General features: G+C 37.2%; 2 protein-coding genes across 11 annotated transcripts; one reads left to right on the forward strand and one right to left on the reverse strand.

Annotated features, from left to right (window-relative positions):
* Window positions 1–1635: 1635 nt before the first annotated feature.
* Window positions 1636–4003, reverse strand: chmp2a (charged multivesicular body protein 2A). The gene is made up of 6 exons (XM_056255678.1): window positions 3841–4003; window positions 2737–2904; window positions 2469–2648; window positions 2239–2369; window positions 1871–1932; window positions 1636–1786 (listed from the first exon to the last, which is right to left on the reverse strand). The coding sequence occupies exons 2-6, from the start codon at window positions 2902–2904 to the stop codon at window positions 1665–1667; spliced, it is 663 nt and encodes a 220-aa protein (XP_056111653.1). The 5' UTR covers window positions 3841–4003; the 3' UTR covers window positions 1636–1664.
* A 1462-nt stretch (window positions 4004–5465) lies between these two features.
* Window positions 5466–22814, forward strand: fbrs (fibrosin). Of its 10 annotated transcripts, none has more exons than XM_056255679.1 (19): window positions 5466–5883; window positions 7015–7636; window positions 7892–8083; window positions 8708–8740; window positions 10941–10970; window positions 11062–11107; window positions 11720–12068; window positions 13208–13422; window positions 13570–13775; window positions 13875–13919; window positions 14041–14136; window positions 16636–16716; window positions 16817–16855; window positions 16944–17030; window positions 17223–17382; window positions 18712–18786; window positions 18965–19048; window positions 19660–19867; window positions 20014–22814. In XM_056255679.1, the coding sequence occupies exons 2-19, from the start codon at window positions 7328–7330 to the stop codon at window positions 21545–21547; spliced, it is 3789 nt and encodes a 1262-aa protein (XP_056111654.1). In that variant the 5' UTR covers window positions 5466–5883; window positions 7015–7327; the 3' UTR covers window positions 21548–22814. The 10 variants fall into 10 exon arrangements, with proteins under 10 accessions (XP_056111654.1, XP_056111656.1, XP_056111657.1 ...); XM_056255681.1 differs by having other exon boundaries at window positions 16959–17030; XM_056255682.1 differs by having other exon boundaries at window positions 16651–16716.
* Window positions 22815–23124: the final 310 nt, after the last annotated feature.

The following is a 23124-nucleotide window of genomic DNA, read 5'->3' on the forward strand; positions in this document are numbered from 1 at the left end:
CATGTCCAAAAGTGTTGCTTGTCTTTTGAATTTTGCATTAATTCTGTGCCTCGTGGGATTCATTTCAGGGCCTTTGTAATGCATTTCCTAAAGATCTGTTCTAACTGAAAATTGATAATTTTCCTGAAAATGTTTTTTTTGTGTGTGTAAATGTGTTGATTTTGTGAACACCATACACATCAAGGTTTTTTTTTTCTTTCTTTCGTGAATGTGTACAACTGGACCGATGTAAATAGCCTTGCTGACACATATTGGCTGTAAATAAGGAAAATGTTGCTGTTATTTTTTTATTTAATGTCAGAAATGTTGTATGTCCAGCATAGATATATTGATAGCATTATTTACAAAACAAGAATTTTTGTTTTTCAAAAAAATAAAAAGTACACAAAACTCACTCTTGTGATTTCATAATTGATGCACAGTTTTTAACGTCTTGTGTCCATATTTGGTTTTACTGTAGTATTTCTTCCCAAATAACTTGATTTGGCAGCTTACCATTACAAAGATGTGATTTGCCACAATGGCAAGATAATGAAAATAGATCACATTTATTCAAAGACTTTATGATTTAAGTATTTTAACAGTTTTGTGTATGTATTATAAAAACACTTTAATCTTGTGTTATATGCAAAATTCAGTTTGGGGTAAATTCAATAAATTTTTAATTTCATCATAAAATTAAGTCATCTGTTAATTTTTTGAAATCCACAGAACCTAGAGATGTCTTTGTGAGAATTACCCATGCGTGCAACATTATATCTGATGTGAGGCCATTGTTATGCAAGTAACACCAAATGTCACAAAACTCAAGTGTGAAAAATGTTTATTGACCAAAAAAAAATGCAAAATAAGATTTTTTTTTTTTCAAAATATACCACCTCTTTTGATTCACCATGAGATAAATACATTGATAACATTTCTAATATTTCTTTAGATTATTCTGTGACAAAACAAGCTTTGGAAAACTGCCTCCAAGATTTTTTTAAATTGAATGAAAAGTTATTGTGAGACGTTGCCTTGCACAAACTTTAGTTCATGAAGGTTTATAGTTCACTGAACAGGCCTGGGACTAGAGATCAATCACTTTGAGAAACAAATATACTGTACCACCACATTTATTATATGAAAGTATTTACCACTAAAAGATCACAATAAAAATATTATTAGAAGATAATGATAGTATAATAGCACAGGTATTTCAAAGAGATTTCTCTGATATACCCTTGGAGTGATTCCATTTTGCACATATATATATATTTTTTTTGCATATATATAAAAGATTAGTATCACCATCTGTTTATTAGAATTAAGAGATGATGTGTGATAAACCAAACTTTATAGCAATGAAATAGTGTTAAAGCTTCCTCAAAAGATCAAGTTGGAATTGCAGGGTAAGCAGATTCTTTGTTGATTTTATCACCGTTAAATGGTTTTGTCTAAACAGAAGGAGCAGTCTGATGCATTGCATCTTCATTTGGGTTACGTGTTTGGTAACATTTATATAGCACATGTCATAAAAAGAGGACAGAAAAACAAAAGGGACGCATTAAAGCGTCAAATGTCAGAATAAAAGAGCATTCACATCCTCTCTCTTTGCATCAGTCTACATTTTAGTGAAGCGAGCTTTGCGCAAACTGAATCAAAACCTTCACTGAAAGTCTTTCTCAGTCTCTCCTGAGGTTGTTCAGCCTCTCCTCTAAGTCAGCATCAGCATCGGCCAGTGTAGGCTGCGGTTCAGCTTTCTTCCCAGCTGCAACCGAAAGGCTCCCTCCAGTAGAAGGCAGGCCTGTTTGAAAGAAATAAAGTTAATATGAGAACGACTTTGGGTTAATATGAGAACGACAGAAACTCTGGTGTCTTTTTGGCTTACTTGAAAGTTCGTCAGACAGATTCAGACCCAGCTCATCCAGAACTTGAGAAACCACAGCATCACTGCATTTGAAGCAAAAAGAGTGCATGTCAGGAGAGCGCGAAGTCTGGTATAGAGACATCTCTGTTCTGGAGCTACACTACTGATTTTTGTTCTGTTTTTGAAAGAAAAGTCTCCTTTGCTCACCAATGCTGCATTTATTTGATCAGTGTAAAATAGCTGTTTTCTATGCAAATATATTATACATATTTATTCCTATGATGACAAAGCTGAATTTTCAGCACCATTACTCGGTTTTTTTTTTTTTTTTTTTTGTCACATGATCCTTCAGAATTCATCCTAATTTGCTGATTTGGTGGAATTCTCACCTCTCCTCTTCATCGTCTTCATCTCCCATTGCATCATCAATTGCATCATTCATCATCTCCTCCTTCATGTCCATGATTTCACTTTGGCGCTCAAACTCCATCATGATCTTCTGAATCTGTGGCAACTTCAACTGCATTGAGAGAAAAAGAATTCACATCAAATAAATGCACATCAACAAGCTGTCTGTTGACAAGACAAATACAAACTGAGAATGCTATTGCAGATATACCTGTCTGTTCATGGTGGCCATAGCTTTAGTGACTCCCTTCATGGCCTGCGCCATGCTGTTATTTGATTTGAGGGTTTGGATTTTAAGGCTGACTGCTTGAATATTGGCTCTCATCATTATGAATTTCTTAACGTATCGTCTTGTGCGGACCAAGTCCTTAGCCATGATCTTCACAGCATCCTGTCGGTAAAAGAATATTACTTGCACTCAAGCGAGACTTCATGGACATGTCAGTAACAGAGACATATCAAATTAAACCTCTCCTAACCATCTGTCCTTGTTTGGCCATTTTCTTAATGTCAGCAATTATTTTCTTCTCCTGTTGCTCCAGCCTCTGGCGTTCTCTGTCTAGATCTCGCATGGCTCTGTTTAGCGCTCTCTGATTCTGTCTGAGCATCTCCTCCGGAGTCTTTCTTTTTCCAAACAGGAACTCCATCTGACATGACCAAATACAAAAAAGAGAGAAAAAAAAAAGACCAGATTGTTAGGCATTTGAAGGAAAAATCGCACATCAGGCGAACATGCTTGAGCTTGTTTACCACAACTAATGTGTGAGTTGATGAATGTTTATATGTGAATAGAAGCCTAAATTCAATCTGTTCATCAAAGAAAGCGATTGAGTTTCTTCAGAAAATGTTGAGTAAAACCGCTCGATTCATATGGAATAGTTTTATGATCTCTTTATGGACTTTGTGACGCGTCAAATTGGTAGTTGCGTTGCTGTCAATGGAGAACCAGAAAGCTCTCAGATTTTATCAAAAAGATCTTCAATTGTGTTCAGAAGATGAACGAAAGTCGGAACGACATGAGGGTGAGTAATGAAATAATTTACACTTTTGGTTGAACTATCCCTTTAAGGGTTTCCACAATCTGATAAATTATCCAGACAATAATACATTAAGATGATTATGTCACAGATAGGAATTCATATTTCCATTTGAGACTTAACGACAGTGACTCTCGCCTCGGGCACGTGATGCAATGATATCATTCTTTTCAGGAATATCATAAGGTGAACAAGTGGTTTCTATAGCTAGTCTCAAATTAAAATATTTTACAATTTTGTTCTCTTCTCAATTTAAGACAGAGAGAGAAAAAAGAACACTCCATACTATTTTTAGCTTATACATGATACTGTTAATGACAATGAACATCGCCATATAGCATTACACTCTGTGACTGACTCGAAAGGACACCGATAACCCAGACTCAAACTTAAAAAAATAACATATTCAAATGATTATCCTTTTATAAAATCAAATCACCCAGACTTTTCCTAAATAACATAAATAATAATGAGCTTAGTTGCTAAAATTAGCTCAACAAAAGAAAGAAAAGCTGGAGGCCTTCATCTCTCTCTTTTTTACGTTACCTTGCCCTTTCTTTATGTGGAAACCGTCCACCAGAGACAAAAGTAGTTGAGCAGGCCAAATATCACGCCGTCGTCTGTTTCTTTTATTCCTTATTCAAAGTTACAGTTCGTCGATCCACCCGAATGTTTTCCCCAGTCTAGCTTCTTGCTTCTTCCGCATATGATTGTCAATACTTCCTTTGTAAAGATCTACGTCACAGGAAATGCGTCATACAATACTTTCAACAAACAACAGGTAGCCTACATTTATGACTGACTAAACTTATAAATTACAAATTGTTCTGCAAAATTCTCTTGCTATATGACCGTTATATTCGTTTTTTTGTAATTATACGTTATTAATCTTGTGATTATACTTGTTAAGTTTCATATTCAGCTGTGTAGGCTATATTCAGCAATCAGAAACCTCTTTTTTATGTGGTCCTGAAACAATTAGAAAATTATATACTATGGCGAGCACAAACATAAATGCTGTCAAAACTGTCTCTTTATTTAATACATTTAAGATTTTGTGAAATAACAATGGTTTGATTATTTTATTTATTATTTACTATATTTATTTTTATTTTTGGTAGTTTTAGGCTATTTAAATAGATTGTATTTATTTGAGATATTTTATATGTACATATTTTTGTTATGCAATTTCTGTTCAAGCATTCATAATAAAAAAAGTTTATTTCTTATTATAAAATTGTATTGTTATTGTATTAATCAAATTCAAGATTATACTGGTTATGTTCTTCTTACACGGAAATATATTATTTTATCGTATGAAATCAAAGATACATTTCCTGAAAATATTGGTAAAATCTTTCATTTGTTAGATACATTTCATATTAATAATTCGTATTTAATACACTGTAAAAAGTAATCAGTTGAAACACATTGCCTTAAAATTATTAAGTAAATAAACTTCATGTGTAATTAAAAAAATAAGTTACATTTTTTCAATTACACATGAAGTGTATTTATTTAATATTTTTAAGACAATTATTTTTATTAAAGTAAATAAGTGTTACTTACCGGTAATATTTTTAAGGCAACGAGTTTCCTTAGTTTTTTATGTAAAATCAAATAATCAATTTTTAAAATGTAAAAATAATAAAACATTTGTAAGGTATATGCACTTTGATATGCTTTAACCTCTTACACTGCACATACCATCTCTTTATTTTGGTATTCTACAATGCAAATTTAATATATTCTGCACTGTTCTAGTATGCATATGTTACTTATAAAACACAAACAAATTCATATACAGTAATAAAAAACATCATGGATAATTGGATTAAAGAAAATCTCCAAACAAATTTTAAAGTAAATATCCAGGAAAAACATAAAATAGGCACGTTTAGGTTATTTATACATATATCAGATATGATGGCAAATGGTAATACAGTTTAAATTAAATAAATATCTAAATATCAAAACTTAAAACACTTGGTTTGGATGATGAGAACAAATGTGTATTACTGCCAGGACCTTCTCTGAACCATAGACGGTAAAAAAAACCATAAGCTATATTTGTAAATACTAAATACAAGGCACTTACTATCGTTCGTGCCCTTCAATGACAGCAGATGGCAGTACTGTCGTCGCATTCAGTGTAGCCTGTCTTCAGTGAACCAACAGAGGAAGAAAACCCGACAGAAGCACACAATGCAGTTTGACTGCTACGGGTTATCCACCCAGGCTTCATATGCTTTAGCTTCCCAAATAAACTGAAGAAATCTATTTATTCCATTTTGACGATCGCAACGAAAAGCAAGCTTTCATACGTCCATTTTCACGATACACTTGAGAAAGAAAACAGCTCCTGCTGCGGACACCGGCGAAATCTCCAGCTTGACCGCACACAGTGGATCACAGAGCGGGCCGCGGAAGGAGGAGCCCAGCCTGCGCTGACGGGGCTGCGCTCAACATCCCTGACGGAGCAACTCCAGACCGAGGCCTCGGGGCCTGTTGTATATTATTATCGTTTTAAATGGAGGCTCGGACGAAAGCAGAAGCCAGAGGAAAATGGCCCTCTGTACAGCGCGAGTGGTGGGTGTGATTGGGAATATTGTCGTTGTTTTGTTCGTGTCTGTGCCTTTGAGTATCGATAGTAAAGCAAGGCGGAGTGGGTTAGTTTCGAGCAAAAAGAAGGGAAAAGGTTTTATAGTTCAGTTGAGATTTAAGCCCATCGCAGTGTCCTCTTTTCTCCTCTGCTCGTTAAAGAAAGCTGAAGGGCTAGTATGTTGTTTCAGCTGACGGGTTTTGTTTTTTAAATCCGCAAATAGACAAGTGGGTAAGATTCGTGTTACATTCATCGGATGCATTAATGTACTGAACTGAGTGATTAGTTTAATTTCCTTCTTAAATGTGAAGTGCAAGGTGGGGTGTCAACGAAGCACAGGCTAACGTTACATGGTTAGCTTGTTTTATTAGAGTCATATTAAATAGCTTTGGACCCCCTCGACAGATGTTTTAGAAGAGATCTAACGAGCTAGACAATTGTAAAACGAGTGATTGATCTTTTAAAATGACATTTGATATGTGGTAAGGTGGTTCACGTAACGTTGGCTGGTGTTTGCTCGCCTGGTTGGTTGTTTACACCGGATATATAATAATCGTTGAATAATTGGCAACATCACAATTGCATAATTCTAATACTGTCATGTATAGTACAATAAACTAAAATGTTACGAATTTGCTCGTTTAAAAGCGAGTGTTTAATCCGCGATCCTAACCTGGTTAGATAGCTAACTAAGTTAGCAAGCTAACATCGAGCGATTTAACTCGTCGCTTCATTAACCGATTTATCTGGTTCAGATTGAGAAAAGAAAGACTTTGGCTAAAATATTTTAGTCTATAAGGATCTTTTTGCGCCACGGTTGGCCTTTGTTTGTACAGATAATCTACCTTTTAATAAAGTTTACTAACGAAAACTCAGCCCTAACTTATAAAGTAGCATATTTTAGGCAGATATTCTCATATGTCATTAAAATATGATAGTTATTGTTTGCAATTTTAGTAAAAACATTTTTTTTAGTCTTTTAGTGAATATTCTATATGAAGAAAACCAGTTGTTTCCAACATAACCAATGCATATTTTCTTAGTTAAACAGCCATATTGAATCTTTAAAAGCCCGACTGCGCCACTCATGGGTAGTTTCTCCTTTTTTCCTTCCCCAGATGAAAGTGACAATGTCTTGACAGAAAGACAGTAAGTGGATTATCTAGAAGCTTTCATAATCGCTGTGTTATTGGATAAAACAGGCCCGGTGATGCCCAGACATGACTGAACTCAGACTGCAGTGTGCTCGCACCATACAGCTTCCACTGGACTCCATTAAATTATAAGACAGAAACCTTAAACCACAATTAAGAGCTCTGAAATCAAGAGCACTGGTCCTGGAGGCGTTGGTTTTTATTCAGTAATAGTTGTAAAGTCTCCCAGGCCGGAACAGGGTGTGTTTTTAACAAGTGCCTTTGTACGGACATTGACATGGATGGTCCCAGTCGAAGCGGAGGCTTCAGGCAGAGCCGCCGCTCCCGCTCGCAGCGTGACCGAGAGCGGCGGCGGAGGAGAGCGGATCTCGCGGAGCACAGGGCCTCGTCGCCCTCCTCGGCCTCGGACCAAGAACTCTGCAGAGGAGACTCCCTGCTTCGTGCCAATGGAGGAGAATGCAGACCCGGCTTCCCTGGGGCCAGACACCGGCCTCCGCGTCGGAGGAAGCGAGAATCGGTGTCTTGCGAGGAGGACATCATCGATGGATTCGCCATAGCCAGCTTCATAAGCCTGGAGGCCTTGGAGGTTTGTGTGCTTATCCATCTTTCACTACTCTGTATTAAATGTTGCATTACTGTATGGAGATTAGAAGTTGTGAAATTTTGCATATTAAGTTTTGGACAAAATATGCCTGTAATTATATATTTAAGATAATAATACCCGATAGTGTAAATTGTGTTAAACAAACAAATAAAAGCACAGTGAGTTGAATTACTGCAGTCTAAGTACAGAGCTTGAAAATTTGCTGCTCTAACATGTTTTACTGTGTTACTTTGATAGATGGACTGTTCCCTAAAGCCTCCAGAGCGATCTGGCTTGTTAATGGGTAGAGGAAGCAAAAGAAAGCGAGGTCTAGATGAAAACGGAGGGCCTCTGTCAGAGCCGGAGGAAGGACCTCCTGCTACATACACCAACAGTTGGGAGCAGCGCAGGAAGATCAAATCAAAACTGAAGAGAAATAGAGATGCTAAGGTTAGTACTGCAGTTTCATCACACCTTAGTTGACAAAAAAAGAAAAAGAAAATCCAGTATCTGAAAACGCCCATTAAAAATATCACTGTAATATTTATGGTGCAGCAAATATTTCTAGAATAGTCCTGTGTAGATGCGCTTCTGACCTGATAAACCAGTTGGGTATATTTAAAAATAAGTTTTTAATATTGAGGCGTAATGGTGAGTGACTGGTCTAAACAAAATTTGCATCACATGTGCATATGCTTCTCGCTGTCCTAGCAGTTAGAAGACTGCTGTACAGACTCTGTATAGATATCTGGAGAGTAGGGTAACCACTGGCCCATGTGTGTACATGTATGGAGTTATGCAATTCAAAGGCAGCAAAAATTGGCAATGTGTCGATTTCAGAAATGATGCCAGGGGGAACTGCCACTTCTGTTAATCAAAGTGTACATGGTTATCAGCCATTGCAGTAATCTCATATTGGCCAAATATCGGCTGATTAGTTAGTCTGACCTATGTATCAGCCTGTAACTAACTACTGGCAGCCGACCCTTTTAATGCAAGATAAAAATAAATATATTTATTTGCTACACTGTATTCTTTTCACCATGGTTTGACTTTTCCAAATGTCGGTTTCAGATATCTGGGAATCACATGGAGACAGGATACATTGTAAGTTGTTTTTTCCCCGTGTGTTGTCTTTTTCTTGCTGCCCATAAATGTGACTGAAATGTTTTCAGAATTTCAAAATACATATATTTTGCACATGCACTACCATGTAAATTCGTCCCCTTATAGTATTTATTATTCATACTATAAGCCGGAGAGTGCTCTCTCGCAGAAACTCCAAAACAGACTTGTAGAAGTAATAACAGAGATGATCTTATTATTGGGAGATGCGAGGGTCCGTGGCTCTACCATTGGAGAAAGCTTAACGGCTAACTTGGATCACGTGTGCCTTGATAACCAGTGATGGCAATAACGGCGTTATAAATAAACGGCGTTACTAACGGCGTTATCTTTTTCAGTAACGAGTAATCAAACGAATTACTGTTTCCCCCGTTACAACGCAGTTACCGTTACTGACAAAAAAAATGTGGCGTTACTATAATTGAACTCACTGAAGCGGTTTTCATCCGAGTAGGCTCTCTCTCCGCCATATGACCTGCAAAGTTTTTTTCTCTGGTGTGTGTGTGTGTGTGTGTGTGTGTTTATGAGGTGCCGGAGTGGACAAAAGCGAAGCGAACGGCGCGAGCGCGCTCAATGCGCGAGAGAGACCGAATGTGTCCGAGAGCGCGCTCAACAGTTGCGCAAGAGAGACCGAGGGTGTCCGAGCATTATATAGTTTGTTTATAAAAAAATGACACATATCTGCAACGTTAATTAATTTACATGGTTATACAAATAAAATCTAAAAAATTACCTTCAGGGAACGTTCTGTTTAGGTCATAAAATAAACCCGAAAATAACCTGCAGGGAACATTCACAGAAAACATCTTTGTTTGACCGGTTGTAAACACGTGCGGCAAAATGTCTATAATTTGGCTTAAATAATCTCTGATGATGACGTTCGCTATAGGTTATAAAAATAAACCCCCAAAATATTATATTTTAGTATTATAATTTTTTTTGGTAAATTGTTCAGTATTATATTGAGAGAGCACTTGTTAAACTGTTTACTTTTGTTAGGAAGAAAATACTTAGGCTACAGTATGTCTAGTTGTGAAGTTGTGTAACAGTTTTATCATTTTAATATGCACAAAGAGTATGTATATTTTTTATTATTATTTATTCATTTTTGGTACATTTCTTAAGAAGCATAATTTATTTTTAAACTTATTTGTTGGCCAGTTCGGGTCTGTGCGATTCTGCGATATTAAGTATAAACCATCTATAATGTTTTATTGTTCTACTATAGTAATGCTAATATTTAGAATAATATATTGAATTTAATAGGCGTCTCTCACATTGTCCCACAGCAATAGAATAAATTATTATTATAAAACATTGAACACTAATCTACACTATTAAGTGTCCATTTCATTAATTTAACATATGTAATACTGGGGGCATCCAAATTATTTGATAGGCCTATTTTTTTTTTTTTTTTTTTAAAGTAACACAATAGTTACTTTCTCTGGTAATTAGTTACTTTTATAATGATGTAACTCAGTTACTAACTCAGTTACTATTTGGGAGAAGTAACTAGTAACTATAACTAATTACTTTTTTTAAGTAACATGCTCAACACTGTTGATAACCAATCACATTACAGCCTTGACGTCATAGCTGTGCGACAGTCAATGCATTGTTTGCGGATACCATAGAAATGAATGAGAATTGCCGTAAACTGAATCATTCCTGTTGCCTAATTGTCCGTGACTTCTCTAATTAAATTTTATTTTTCTTAAAATTTTGCTGTAGCTGAATAAAAAGCAGAAACATTTAGACTGATGAAACATTAAGACAATAAACGATTGCGACTATACATGGTTTATGTGTGTTTTTCAAGCCATCTCGGAGTATTTTTTTAATAAAGTAAAGAATATGAATAATGCAGTGCTGATTGACAAAGCCTTTACTACTGTATAGAAACTATAAAATATATTTGTATTTTATTAAATCCATGATGACTTACTGCACAAGTGTTTGTAGTACATAAATCAAATAATTGTCAAAAGGAAAATATAGGAAAAAAATAGTATAGAATACAAATTAGTGGTTATTGTTCAGCTGTGTATTTGATTTCTTAGCCAACTAAAAGCAAACTTTTGAACTGTAGTGTATGTTTTGGTTTGTTTGCATGTCATAAATTATATTATAAATGGAAAATTGTCATTGTACTGCTATCACTTTTCTTTTTAACCCACAGTGCGATACAGAGAGTGAATCGGGAGATAAGGTAAAAACCTTTCTTTGTTTACCTGATTTTGCATTTATGCATGTATTGTGATGTGTTTTTTATTAGTGACATTTCTCTTGCTATTATTTAGGCTTCTGACAATCTGGAGCCAGCATTCATCGTCTGCACAAGAGAAGGTAAATATCTGCTGCCAGTGGCAGGTTTATATACTAGAAGTGGGAGAAAAAAAATCGATTCTCTCTGACGATTTGAATTGATTCTGAGTTTCGTTTTAACCGCACATGCGTGATGATGGCACTGTGTGTGCTCTAGAAACAGCTCACACACACACACACACACACACACACACACACACACACACACACACACACACACACACACAAAAACCCTCTAACCTTCCATAAAATAATCCTCTATAAAGTTTGAAAAGGTTGAAGCGAATTACAAGTGCAATCGCGGGCTTCATTGCACAGGATATGCACTTTGCTTGATGTTACACTTACAATGTGCGGTCTCGTCCGCCAGTATTTTAGCATTAATCATCTTATTGCATTGAATCGTGAGGTGCCTAGAGATTCCCACCCCTACTGTATGTTTTAAGGATTTGAATTAGGCAATGGTGTTCATCATGAATTAAAATGCATATGCAATTTAAATGCCACACAGATATTTTTTCATGAAGAACAATGCTTTTGTGCATTCTTGCATAAAATTGTTGGATTATTTTGTTGTCATGCATGGAAAACAGTATTACATGGATTACATTGTATCTCTCTCTTTTTCTAAAGCAGTTAACTCCAACTCTGCAAGCGCTGCTGTGGGCAACGGTTGCCCTCTCTTGCCCTCAAATAGCTCAATACCCCTTCTGTCAGTCACACCCCGGGTCTCTGGCCTGGAGAGGAGTCAGGAGATGAGTATGGAGCAGCCTTACCCTGAGCCCATCTCTACTTCATCCTCTCTGCCTAGCCTTGCAGCCCATTCCACTGCTTCTGTCTCCAACTCACTTCCTGATCAGCGTAATGGAAATGGTGGTCCCCATCACCGCCATGATCCTAGCCCATCACAGCACAAACACAAGCCTTTCCTCCCTTTCCATGGAAAGTCACAATCGATCTATTCAATGGGCAGCAACAACAGGTCAGTGTAGTGAAACAGCATTTCTGTGTATTTTAACTTAAATAATGCTCTCAGCCTTCTAAAAACAAATCATGCTGTTGAAGCTAATAGAATAATCTCGGCAAACCTACAGTCTGTTCACATATCTTCTAATCCATATTGTACATAAAATATTTCAATGTGTTTGCCTGGCTCGACACAGCTTCCGTAAAGGGTACACGGGTGTTTTTTTCCAGTCTACCTGGAAACAAAGTAATGTTAACAAGATACTAGGTTGATACTGCACTTAGTTTTTCAAGTTACACTACCGTACAAAGAATTATAAAAATTCAGCTTTGGCATCAGAGGAGTAAATAACATATTAAAATAGAAAACAGTCATTTTAAATTGTAATAATATTTTATCAAATATTTTGATCAATGCAGCCTTGGTGAGCATAAGAGATTTCTTTGAAAAACATACATTTTCTTTACCATCCCCAAACATTTGGAAGGTAGTGTAGGCCTACATCTTTTAAATAATTTGTACTTAATGCGTTTGGCATGGATAAGTACTTTTTAAATATTTTCAGTACCTCAGTGTCACATGATCCTTCAGGAAAAATAAAATATTAAGCAGCACAACTGTTTTCAGCATTGATAATAGAAATGTTTCTTGAGCAGCAAATCAACATATTTCCTGAAGGATCATGTGACACTGAAGACTGGAGTAATGACTGCTGAAAATTCAGCTTTGCCATCACAGGAATAAATTCCGTTTTAAAATATATTAAAATAAAACACCGGCATTTTAAATTGTAATAATATTTCACAAATTACTGTTTTATTCTATTTTTGATCAAATAAATGCAGCCGTGGTGAGCATAAGAGACTTCTTTCAAAAACATCAGAAAATCTAACCGGCCCCAAACGGTAGTGTATATATAATAAATAATTGATACTGATGCAGAATGATTGATACTGAGACATATTGATGTTTCAGACATCAATCTATCACCGAATATTTTATTATTTACATGATGCATCAGATGGTCCCTATCATATTGCGCAGCTCTTATTTAGCTGCAATCTGACTTAAGTTATTTTTCAAAAGAGTGTCTATTAATATAATAGACAGATTGTATTCCCTAAATATGTGATGTGACATTGGTTTTCCATCAGGAGCAGTACCTCAGGCAAGCCTCCATCTTCATCAGCCTCTTCTTCATCAATCAGACCCCCTACTCCTGCTACAAGTGTGTCCCTTGTTCGAGGCCCAGGGGGTGTGGGGACAGTAAGACCCTCCTCTCGACCAAGTCCTGGTGCCGTCTTCACACCGTCCCCCAGCCTTCCCCCACCTCCTCCACTAATGCAGGTGTCACCCCACCCTTCATCAGGTAAAGTTTACTGACCGATACACTACAGAAAGTTATGAAATGCTAACAGCTGTTATTTCACGTGTGTCGGTAAAATCTTCATAGAAACGAAGCGTGTATGTTCTTGTTAAGAAAGATGAAGTTCTTTCTTTTCTATTTAATTAACAGATCAGGATTTAACACAATCAAATGTTGCCTCTGTAGCTGGAGGACCGTCTGTTTCAAGTTCGAGCTCTGGGACGGGTAGCAGATCTTCGCAGGCCCAGACGTCTATCCCACCAATGGCCTACCAGTTCCATCAGCACAATCACCAGCACCAGCACACTCATACTCACCAACACTTCTTACATCCCACAGCTGCACCACCACCATTGGTGAGGAGTCAACTATAGCCCATGGATGGCTCATTTCAGAAAGTGGCTGATTATGACAAATCATGCTTTGACATTTCTCTTGTGGTTGTTGTCTTTCAGTTTGAGAAGTATCCAGGCAAAATAGACAGTCTCTTTCGACACCCAGTAAGTGTTGTATCTGGGGCAATTTTCAAACTTTCAGTGAATATAGCAGGGTTTAAGGCCACTATAAACACTAGTTTTTCTAGTTTGTGATTATTATTAATTTCTTTCCTCTCCTGCAAAGTTTTTTCCTCAGTACCCACCATCTGTGCCTGGAATACAGCCCGTTCTTCCGCCCACAGGACCTTTCAGTTCATTGCATGGAGCATTTCAGCCTAAGGTAAGAGTTGCATGTCATTTGGTCCGTGTTTTGAATATTGATATCTAAAAGCTCTGTGTATAAATATTTAAAACAGGTGAAGAATGATTGTGTATTACCAGCATATCCAGTGTTCATGGAAAGCCAACAATGTGCTATCTGCCCACTGCAAAAAAAGTAGCATATTTTGCTATTAATGTACACTACTGTTCAAAAGACTAAATTAATATGTTAGTTCAGCAAGGATGCATTACATTGGTCAAAAGTGACATACATTAAAGATATTTGTCACATTTTTTAAAAACTTTTTATTCATCAAAGAATCCCGAACAAATGTATTATATTAAGAAGTGCTGTTTTAAACATTGATAATGAAAATGTTTGTGCTCTTTGGTCCTCAAGTTTCTTGAGCACCAAATATTAGAATGATTTCTGAAGGATCATGAGACACTGAAGACTGGAGTAATGACTGTTGAAAATTCAGCTTGCCCAGCAAAGAAGTAAATTACATTTTAAAAATATATTAAAATAGAATTCCGTTTTAAATTGCAATAATATTTAATAAAATTATTGTTTTTACTGTACTTTTAATCAAATAAATGCAGCCTTGAGCATAACAAGAGACATCTTTCAAAAACATACAATAATCTTACTGACCCCAAACGTTTGAACAGTAATGTGCATGCATGGTTATTTCAGTTTGAGTGTGTTCCTTCACTGTTGCTACATATATTTAGCATGAATGTTATTACACAAATGAACGCTTAACATCATAAATGGCTTTGTACCATAGTTCAAATATAGTATTTCTGTCACAAGTTCAGTGGTATTTAATGCATTTATAATTATCTTAAAATGAGGTTCATCATTATTTAAACTAGTCTTGTGATTTATAACAAAGGCATAAACAGTCAAAATGTAGTTTTTAAAATACCATTTTCTACTCTTTCTTTAATTGGCCATTTTGAAACTGTCTTTGAAAGGACTTTATGAATGACCCACCTGTGAAGTAGGGCTACGATATTGGAAAAAAACAACGATATTTTGTTTTTCTGCAATATATGGCGAGATTCAAACAATTTTGGCTGATATAATTATAATAAAAAAATAAGTAATCATTCTAGAATGATTGGGGTGATTTTTGTAGGGGAGTGCATCTGCATAAAAAAAAATACTATAGAGCAAAGATACAAATGAAATAAACAGTGCTTTGTTTTTCAGAAAAACAGTTCTGAACCATGAAAATGTGCTAAATGAAATAAATATATAAATATGAATATATTAAAATGAGAAGTTCTACAGAAAATAATTTAAACATTAAAATATTACAGGTCAAATGTGTGTTTCTTTAGCTTATAACCTAGAAACATATATGTAAATGTCATCGGTAACACTTTGCAAGTCCCATTTGTTAACAAGGATGTATATTCGCTAGCTTACATGAACTATATGCATTATCCAAAATAATGTTTTACAGCATGTATTACTATTTGAGCTATACAATGGTACCTTGATCATTCATGTTAGTTCATAGTGCATTAACTAAGGTTAACAGATCAAATAAAAATTAACTTAATTTAAAAATGTGTTAGTAAATGTTGAAATTAACAAACTAACAATGAACAATACTTATACAGCATTTAGTAGCCTTAGTTAATGTTACAAATAGAATCTTATTGTAAATTATTGCCATTTCATATAAATCCAAACAGTCATGCTTAAAGATGGCCATCTTTAAATATTTACACAAAGGCCATAGCATTGAAATGACATAAATGAATATTATATCTATAGTCTCGCACTTAATCTGCTTCTATTTTAGAACACTTGATGATTATCTAATCAAAATAACAAACTATGTATTGCAGTGATGATAAAAATGAACTGAAATCAAATCCGTTTCTGATGTTTTGAATGTTTCTGTTGGCTGCATGAACATATCAATTTGCTTTCTCACGTCAATAGCTTTAAATATGCAATTTCACCGGCTAATAAATGCATAAAAGTGACCAGCCGGATATAAACTAATCCAAATAGGTGGTAACAATTGCGACATTAAACATTTGGGTCGGATTAGATTTATTGTTTTATAAACACATTGTTTTAACCGCTTGAGGTACTAGTACTACTAATGTTAGCGTCCTCTCAGCCTTGACGGCAAACAAACATACTGCTGTTCTTTCTCTGCTAATGCAGCATCTAGTCAGCAAATGAATTACTTTATAAAGATATGGCAACATGTACTTTAGTGTTCTGTATTCATACCGTTTCGCTGTCTGTCTTTTAAATGCGCATCTGAAGTGTCAGTGCTCTCTGCGCAGTGTGCTGTCCGTGCAGCGCGCAGCCTCGCCTGTCAAAACAAGCAACACGAGGCATCAGTGATTCTGCCTTTAGAGGCCGCTCTCGTACTGTATGATGACAGCGGACCCTTCTCAGCCGCTTCAGCAACGGCACCACTTTTTGCCCTGTTTTTATTTTGAGTCCATGAAGTGGGTTTGAATAGTGTGTTGTTATTGACAGCTTGTTGCCCTTCAGGGAGCTGCTCCAGAGATGACTTCTGGTTTGGGAGTTGTACCGCCCCATCTGCAACCTAAAGCAAGGGTAAAGATGTTGTATCATGTATCATATACATTTGTATCATACATCATTATCAAGAAACTTTAGTTCGAATAATATATGGTGTTTGTGTTTCTGTCCACAGATAACAGACCCATTTGCACCACCACCAAAAGTCAGTAATGTAAGTTTTACTCTTGTTTTGTACTTGATTTATTTTAGTTGTTGACCTCTAAATGAGTAGCGGGGAATTCCTTTCTAACTGTACATAGACGGTCTCTTTACAGAAACCTGGAAAATGGTGCGCTATGCATGTCCGTGTGGCTTGGATGATTCTAAGGCATCAAGAAAAAGTCAAGGTTTTTGCGTTCATCTGTGTTTTCATTTCAAAAAATGGGTTATCGACTGGTTGAAATATTTAATAGTATTTTATAAAAATGTATATTAATGTACAATCAAATTTTTGACCATGAAGCAATTCGATTTTATAAATGTTTTTTAGACAGTGGTGTCACTCCTGTTGACCTTCTCTTTGTCACCATCTTCCTCAGCTTATGCACGCTGATCCACAAAAGCTTGACTTCCGTAATGACCCATTGCCTCGACTCCCTGGCCCTGGTATTGGTGGACTAGGAGGTCTAGGACCACTTGGTGGTCCCCTTACCCCAAATCATGATCTTACAAGGCCAGGAAGCCTGTTTGCAGCCGCTGGTGGGTGATACTCCTTACACTTGCTGCAACCAATTTAGGAATTTTGCAGGTGACATAAGCCTGTGATTATTCTTAACCTGTTGAAATGAGTTGTTTCCACCTAAATAAGGCCATCCTTAAAAATATTCTTGTTTGCCATAACCCGACCGACCATGTCAGTTTAGGACTTGCCGGTCGTAAACTTGCGTTAAGACAACTAATACAAATGCAGTTAAATAATATTAATTATATTGTAGTAAGTATTGTGAATACAAATTGCCATAAAAACCCGTGGTGTCATCTATGATTATGTTTACACCATTGGTTTACGCATGTCACACTATGGCCTGTACGTTCGCTTTGTTTCATTCACTGTCAATGGTTCGAGCTTGGTAATGATAGCTGCGGCTTTTTCCCCCGAGAATGTTGCACTCCTGTTTGTCATTGTGCACGAAACTTCACGCCAATAAATCATCAGAAATATTGCTGACTTGTGCGCGTCTCAAGCGCCCTCTTTACGTTCGTCCTAATGCTTGTTAGTTGTCCATGGAATTGCCTATATTTGGCGTTGAAAATGGAAACGTCTTTAGACATGAAAAATCGATTTTACAATCGATTCAATGAACACTTGTCTCAAAAATCAAACAGGATTTTTTTCACAAAAGTGACAGCCCAGCCATTGACACCTAGCGGTGGATGCAAGTAAAACAGTATAACCTAGTAACCAGTAACACCTTTGAAATTATGTTTTATGGATGTAAACATCCCAAATGTAACACATTAAAGTCATTTTAATTTATTTGTTTCCCTCTGAAAATCCACTTTCATTGAAATCTAGTGACTTCTTGATTCTGCCTCATTTTTTTTTTCTCAAATGAATGCAACTGGAATTAATGCAATAAACATGTTTTTTGATTTCAAATTGTTTGTGGTCTATATATAACCTGCATAAGAATGAGGTTTGCAATGGTGCACCCGAAGGCACAGGTTGAAGACCCAGTCAGTGATGTCACAATATGCAAATTTGTTTAAATTCATACCTACGTAATCACCATGACCAAAATTTCTTGAAAAAAAAAAAATATATATATAGACCTACCTACCCTTTTTTTTTTTTTTGCTGTTAATGCTAAACAAAATATTATTAAAGATGGCCTAATAGTTTTTAGATACAAGACACTTTGACAACACTACTGAAGGATTTTTAGAGCACTACTGTGCTGTCATACAAAGCTTTTACATTAGACTTAAGGAGTATTTAAGGCACATACTTGGCTAAATGTCAACACTCAATGGTAGTCCATTTATGGGTGTTTAAGCTTTTGTCTGAGTTGACCTATGTCTTCTCAGGTGGAGTCAATCCGTCCTCCACACCATTCATGTCTCCATCAACGCCCCACTCTTTCCTCCCAGCAGCACATCTGGGTAAGAGACTGTCTCTGAGAAAGTAGGGGCATCAAAAGCCAATGTTACCCATGCTGCTCTTTTTGCTCTGTTCTTCAGGCTTGCTTCACTCGCTAGCTTTGTAGAGCATAATTTTCTCTTTTAGTAGAACAATGATGTCTGATTTCATCATCACTAACAGCCATGTTTCTTGTTGCAGAACCATATGTTCGTTCACCTCCCTTCTCCTCTTTGGGAGCCCTGGGTTCTGGTGCCTTTGGAGGCCTAGGCAGCCCCACAATAGGTTTGTCATGCTGTTTTATTTTTATTTTTATGGAGATGTATTAATCAGTAGGATTTCTCTTACTTAGCCCTGGAGTCAAAAAGATTGAGAATCACTTTTTTGTGATTTATTGGATAAAGATTTGTAAAAAAATAAGTTTTACTTACTCACAATTGGTACTCAACAAAATATTACAGAGCTTGGCATCACTAGAAAATGGATATGTATGGATATTCATTATAAAATGCCCATAGAGTTTCACCAGTTTACATGACATTTCCAGGTTGAGAAATTAGTTTTAAAATTAGGCTTCCTCATACATCAAGGAAATCCTGGTTCTCTAAAGAAAAAGAAAAAAACAGTTGTTGCGGGGTGAATCAAAATCTGACATATCTTTATTTTTAGTGTTTTTAGTTTTTGTGTCATTGTAAAGCTAGTTTTGTCTCATTTTAAACCATTTTAAGTCATCTTAAGGCCCCCCTGGCAGTTTGCTGAGGCCCCCTGGTTGAGAACCACTGCTTTAACTAGAATCTGTTTTTATAACATTTCTTAAGCATTTTAATTAAAAGGTTTCTCAAATGTTAATTAAGTACTGCTTTATCAGTCATCAAATTTGACACATTTCCTTTTAGCGGCCAGTGTTTTTGGACATAAGACCGAGCCCTCTGCAAATGCGGTTGGAGGATTAGGTAACCCCCATGATCCATGGAATCGTCTGCATGTTACCCCTGCCTCTTTCCCCTCTGGATCGTCTTGGGCCAAAGGACCAGAGAAAAAAGATGATCGAGGAAAGGAAGTGGAGAAAAGAGAGCTGACTCATATAAAAGACGAAAAGGACAGGTATGACATTAAAACAAAATACATTTCTGTTCACGTTGACTTTAAATGGTTTGTTGTCATTAGGGGCTTTTAAGATCAAATGTGAATTATGTATTGTGTCTCTCAATTTGACACATACCTAAATGGTTTAACACTGTTTCACACAGAGACAGTCTCATGTATGGACGCCCACCAGTGCGAATGTCACCTGGTGTACCATCCCTCAGGCACCGCAGCAACACCCCCAGTTCACATTTGAATGGCTTGGGTCCACTGAGCGTAGGTGGGGTCCCTTCAGATGGCCAAAGCAGAGAGCGTGAACGAGAAAGAGAGTCAGACAAGAGACAACATTCTGCATCCAGGACACCAGCGTCGGCTTCCTCCACAGCACCGGACAGACCTCGATCTTCAACATCTTCTATTCTCACAAACTCTCCTTCTAATGTCCGCTTAGCTTCTTCTCCTCTGGATCTATTTCACCGACAGCCACCACACACACTCAGCACTGAATCAAGTCACTCTTTGCAAAGAGAGAACAATGGTCTAGCCTCTTCCTCTTCTAGTTCGCTTCCAGTAAAGAAACCTGATCGGACCACAACTCCCGTATCCAAGCCTGTACTTGGTCTAACCTCTGGGCTGCTTCTCCCCCAAGTCAAGGTCAAAGAAGAGCGTAAAGAGGAGCCTGAGCCAGTGCCCATCTCCATACCGCATCAAGCCATACCTCAACACAACTTTGAACGGCCCAGTAGTCGACACACACACCATCCATCCACCCCTTCCTCAACCCTCTCATTGACACCTACACCTGGCATGTCTCTTCCTCCTGCAACTCCACACCCTCCCCATCATCATCATCATCATCATCATCTGTCCCTTTTAGATCGTTCACGGGCCATTGATGCCTATCTCGGTGGTGCTGGAGGCTCAGCCGGACTGGTATTAGGTGCTGCAGCTGAACGTTTTCCACCCCATCCACATGGTCCTCCGCAAGGTCATGCCCAAGCCACTCACAGCTTTCCCTGGGACCCTTGGAGGGATCTGGCTGCCCAACATCAGCAGCAACGCAGGGAAGTATTGACTCTGAGGTCAGATCACCACCTTGCACTTCGCTCTGATCCACACTTGTCTAGACTTCTCCAGCATCAGCAGGTACAGCGATTTTTGGAGGCTGAGAGAGCTGCAGTTGCGGCCGCTGTGGCTAACAGCCCGCACCATTCACAAGTACCTACCTCTACGTCTTCTGCTTCAGCAGGCAGGTCAGAGTTTGGTTTGATGCCCCACCCGTTTGAAGAGGAACAACGTGCTCAGATACTGCGCGAAGACTTTGAGAGAGCACGGTACTTTGGGATGCATTCACATCCGCATCTGTCTGCCCCTCACCTTCCTAGCCCATCTCATGCTGCCCACCTTGAACAGCTTCATGCCGGGCTACTTTCTCACTCTCATCTCCATCCAGCTGGAGCACAAGCATCACATCACCCTGGCCTCTACTCTAGACTTGGACCTCTGCATTCACACTCTCATGTACCTAATGGCATTCTAACCAAGAATCCAGGTCTAGTTGGGGCATTGTCAGTTGGGGCTCCACCACCTCTCATTCCATCTGTTAACAGATCTTCTACTCCACCCCGTGGCTCCAGACTTGGTGGGGCTGGAGACATGGCCCTTTTTACCACACATAAAGATGGCGAGTCGAGATAGTACTAGGTAAAGCTTGAGGAGCTTCCAGAACTACTTTGGTGAAGAAACTGCTCCTCACATGGCAAGGTTCTGCAGGACATTCAAAAAGAGTTAAGCTTCAATGACCATACACAAGTATTGAAACAACCTGGGGAGGGAACGGAGACACTACCCGGGGCTGTTTGATACATTTATCCACTGTGGTTATGTTGGTGCAATTTAGGTACTCTCTTGCTGTGGCCTGATTTTTATGTAGGGTTTTCTTTAAAAAGAGGCCTGTGGATGCTCAAAGACAATTCATTGCTACTAATAATATGAAGACAAGTTATGTTGAAAAGTGGTGGATAAAAAAATTGCAAACCTGTTTGTCTTTGTGAACTCAAAGAAACCCTTGTAGAGTTATTGTCCTCCGCTTCGCATTTGAAGAAAGAGAAATCAGACCCTGGCTGAAGTAATCAATTACTTCTCATTGTCTGAATCAGCACTGTTGACAAATGTATGAATTAAAAGAAACACTTGGTCCACATTCTGCTTTAAATATTCAAGTCATCCATCAGACAACTTCCATTAACATCAGAATGAACTTAAGATTTATTTTATTCTTTAAAAAAAAAAGTTATTATGAACTGTATGTACATCTTGTTGGATAATATTTTAAAATTTAAAGGGAAAGAACTGTCTCCCATTCATTAGTCTGACTCGGTACAAGAGCTGGGTCAGAATATAGTAGAATAGTGATATTGCTTTTGTAATAATTATTGTTAACATTAATTACTTTCCATAATAAATATATTCACTGTTTATGTTATGTCATGTTTCAGGTCTTACCAAATGCACTCACTTGTTGAAATAAGTCAGAGATATGATTATTGTCCAGCAAAGCACTCCAGTGATATATTTTGCTCCAATATACTGCTGGTTATGTTCAAGTCAATGTGCTGCGGATGTATCAAAGCCAGCCTATACAGTTCAGAGAATTGTATATCTTCATACTTTGGGAGAGAAGTGTGTGTGTGTTATGTCTATGTTTTCCACAGTTGAAGCCTTTGGAAGTCTCCAACAACCATCATCCAAACACACCGAGTGGCACAGAGGCATCTGTTGACTGGACAAAAGGAGTGCACGTCTTGTACTTGCAGCTAAACTATACGATTAGAAATACTCTTGAGATACAGGACATTCTGGATTAATTATTTGAGCAAAACAATTTTATACATTTTAAATATGTCCCTTTCCCCCTTGAAAAGGGAAACAAAGATTAATTATTAAACAAATGGTTGGTTATTTACATGTGTTAGTGTATTGATTCATTGCGCAAGTATAAATGATGCATGGTGAATTACTGTCCTTTCTCAATTTATTTCAGAGCCAAATTGTGACTTATCTGACTAAACTTTGCATATGTTCTTTTAATTAATGTGGCCTATGTGCAGTAAACATTAATTGTCACCATAAGTAAAATTCAAGAGATCTGAAAGTGTATATCGAGTCATAATTGTTAGCATAATATGTTATTGTCTGTGGATAAAAACTTTCTTAAAATGAATCTAAAAGTAGTGAATAGAATCATCAATAATGTTTACCTTGTCAAACTGCTG

Source organism: Rhinichthys klamathensis, unplaced genomic scaffold (genome assembly GCF_029890125.1).
Source record: "Rhinichthys klamathensis goyatoka isolate OS25496 unplaced genomic scaffold, OSU_Roscu_1.1 h1tg000121l_1, whole genome shotgun sequence".
NCBI classification, from domain to species: Eukaryota; Metazoa; Chordata; class Actinopteri; order Cypriniformes; family Leuciscidae; genus Rhinichthys; species Rhinichthys klamathensis.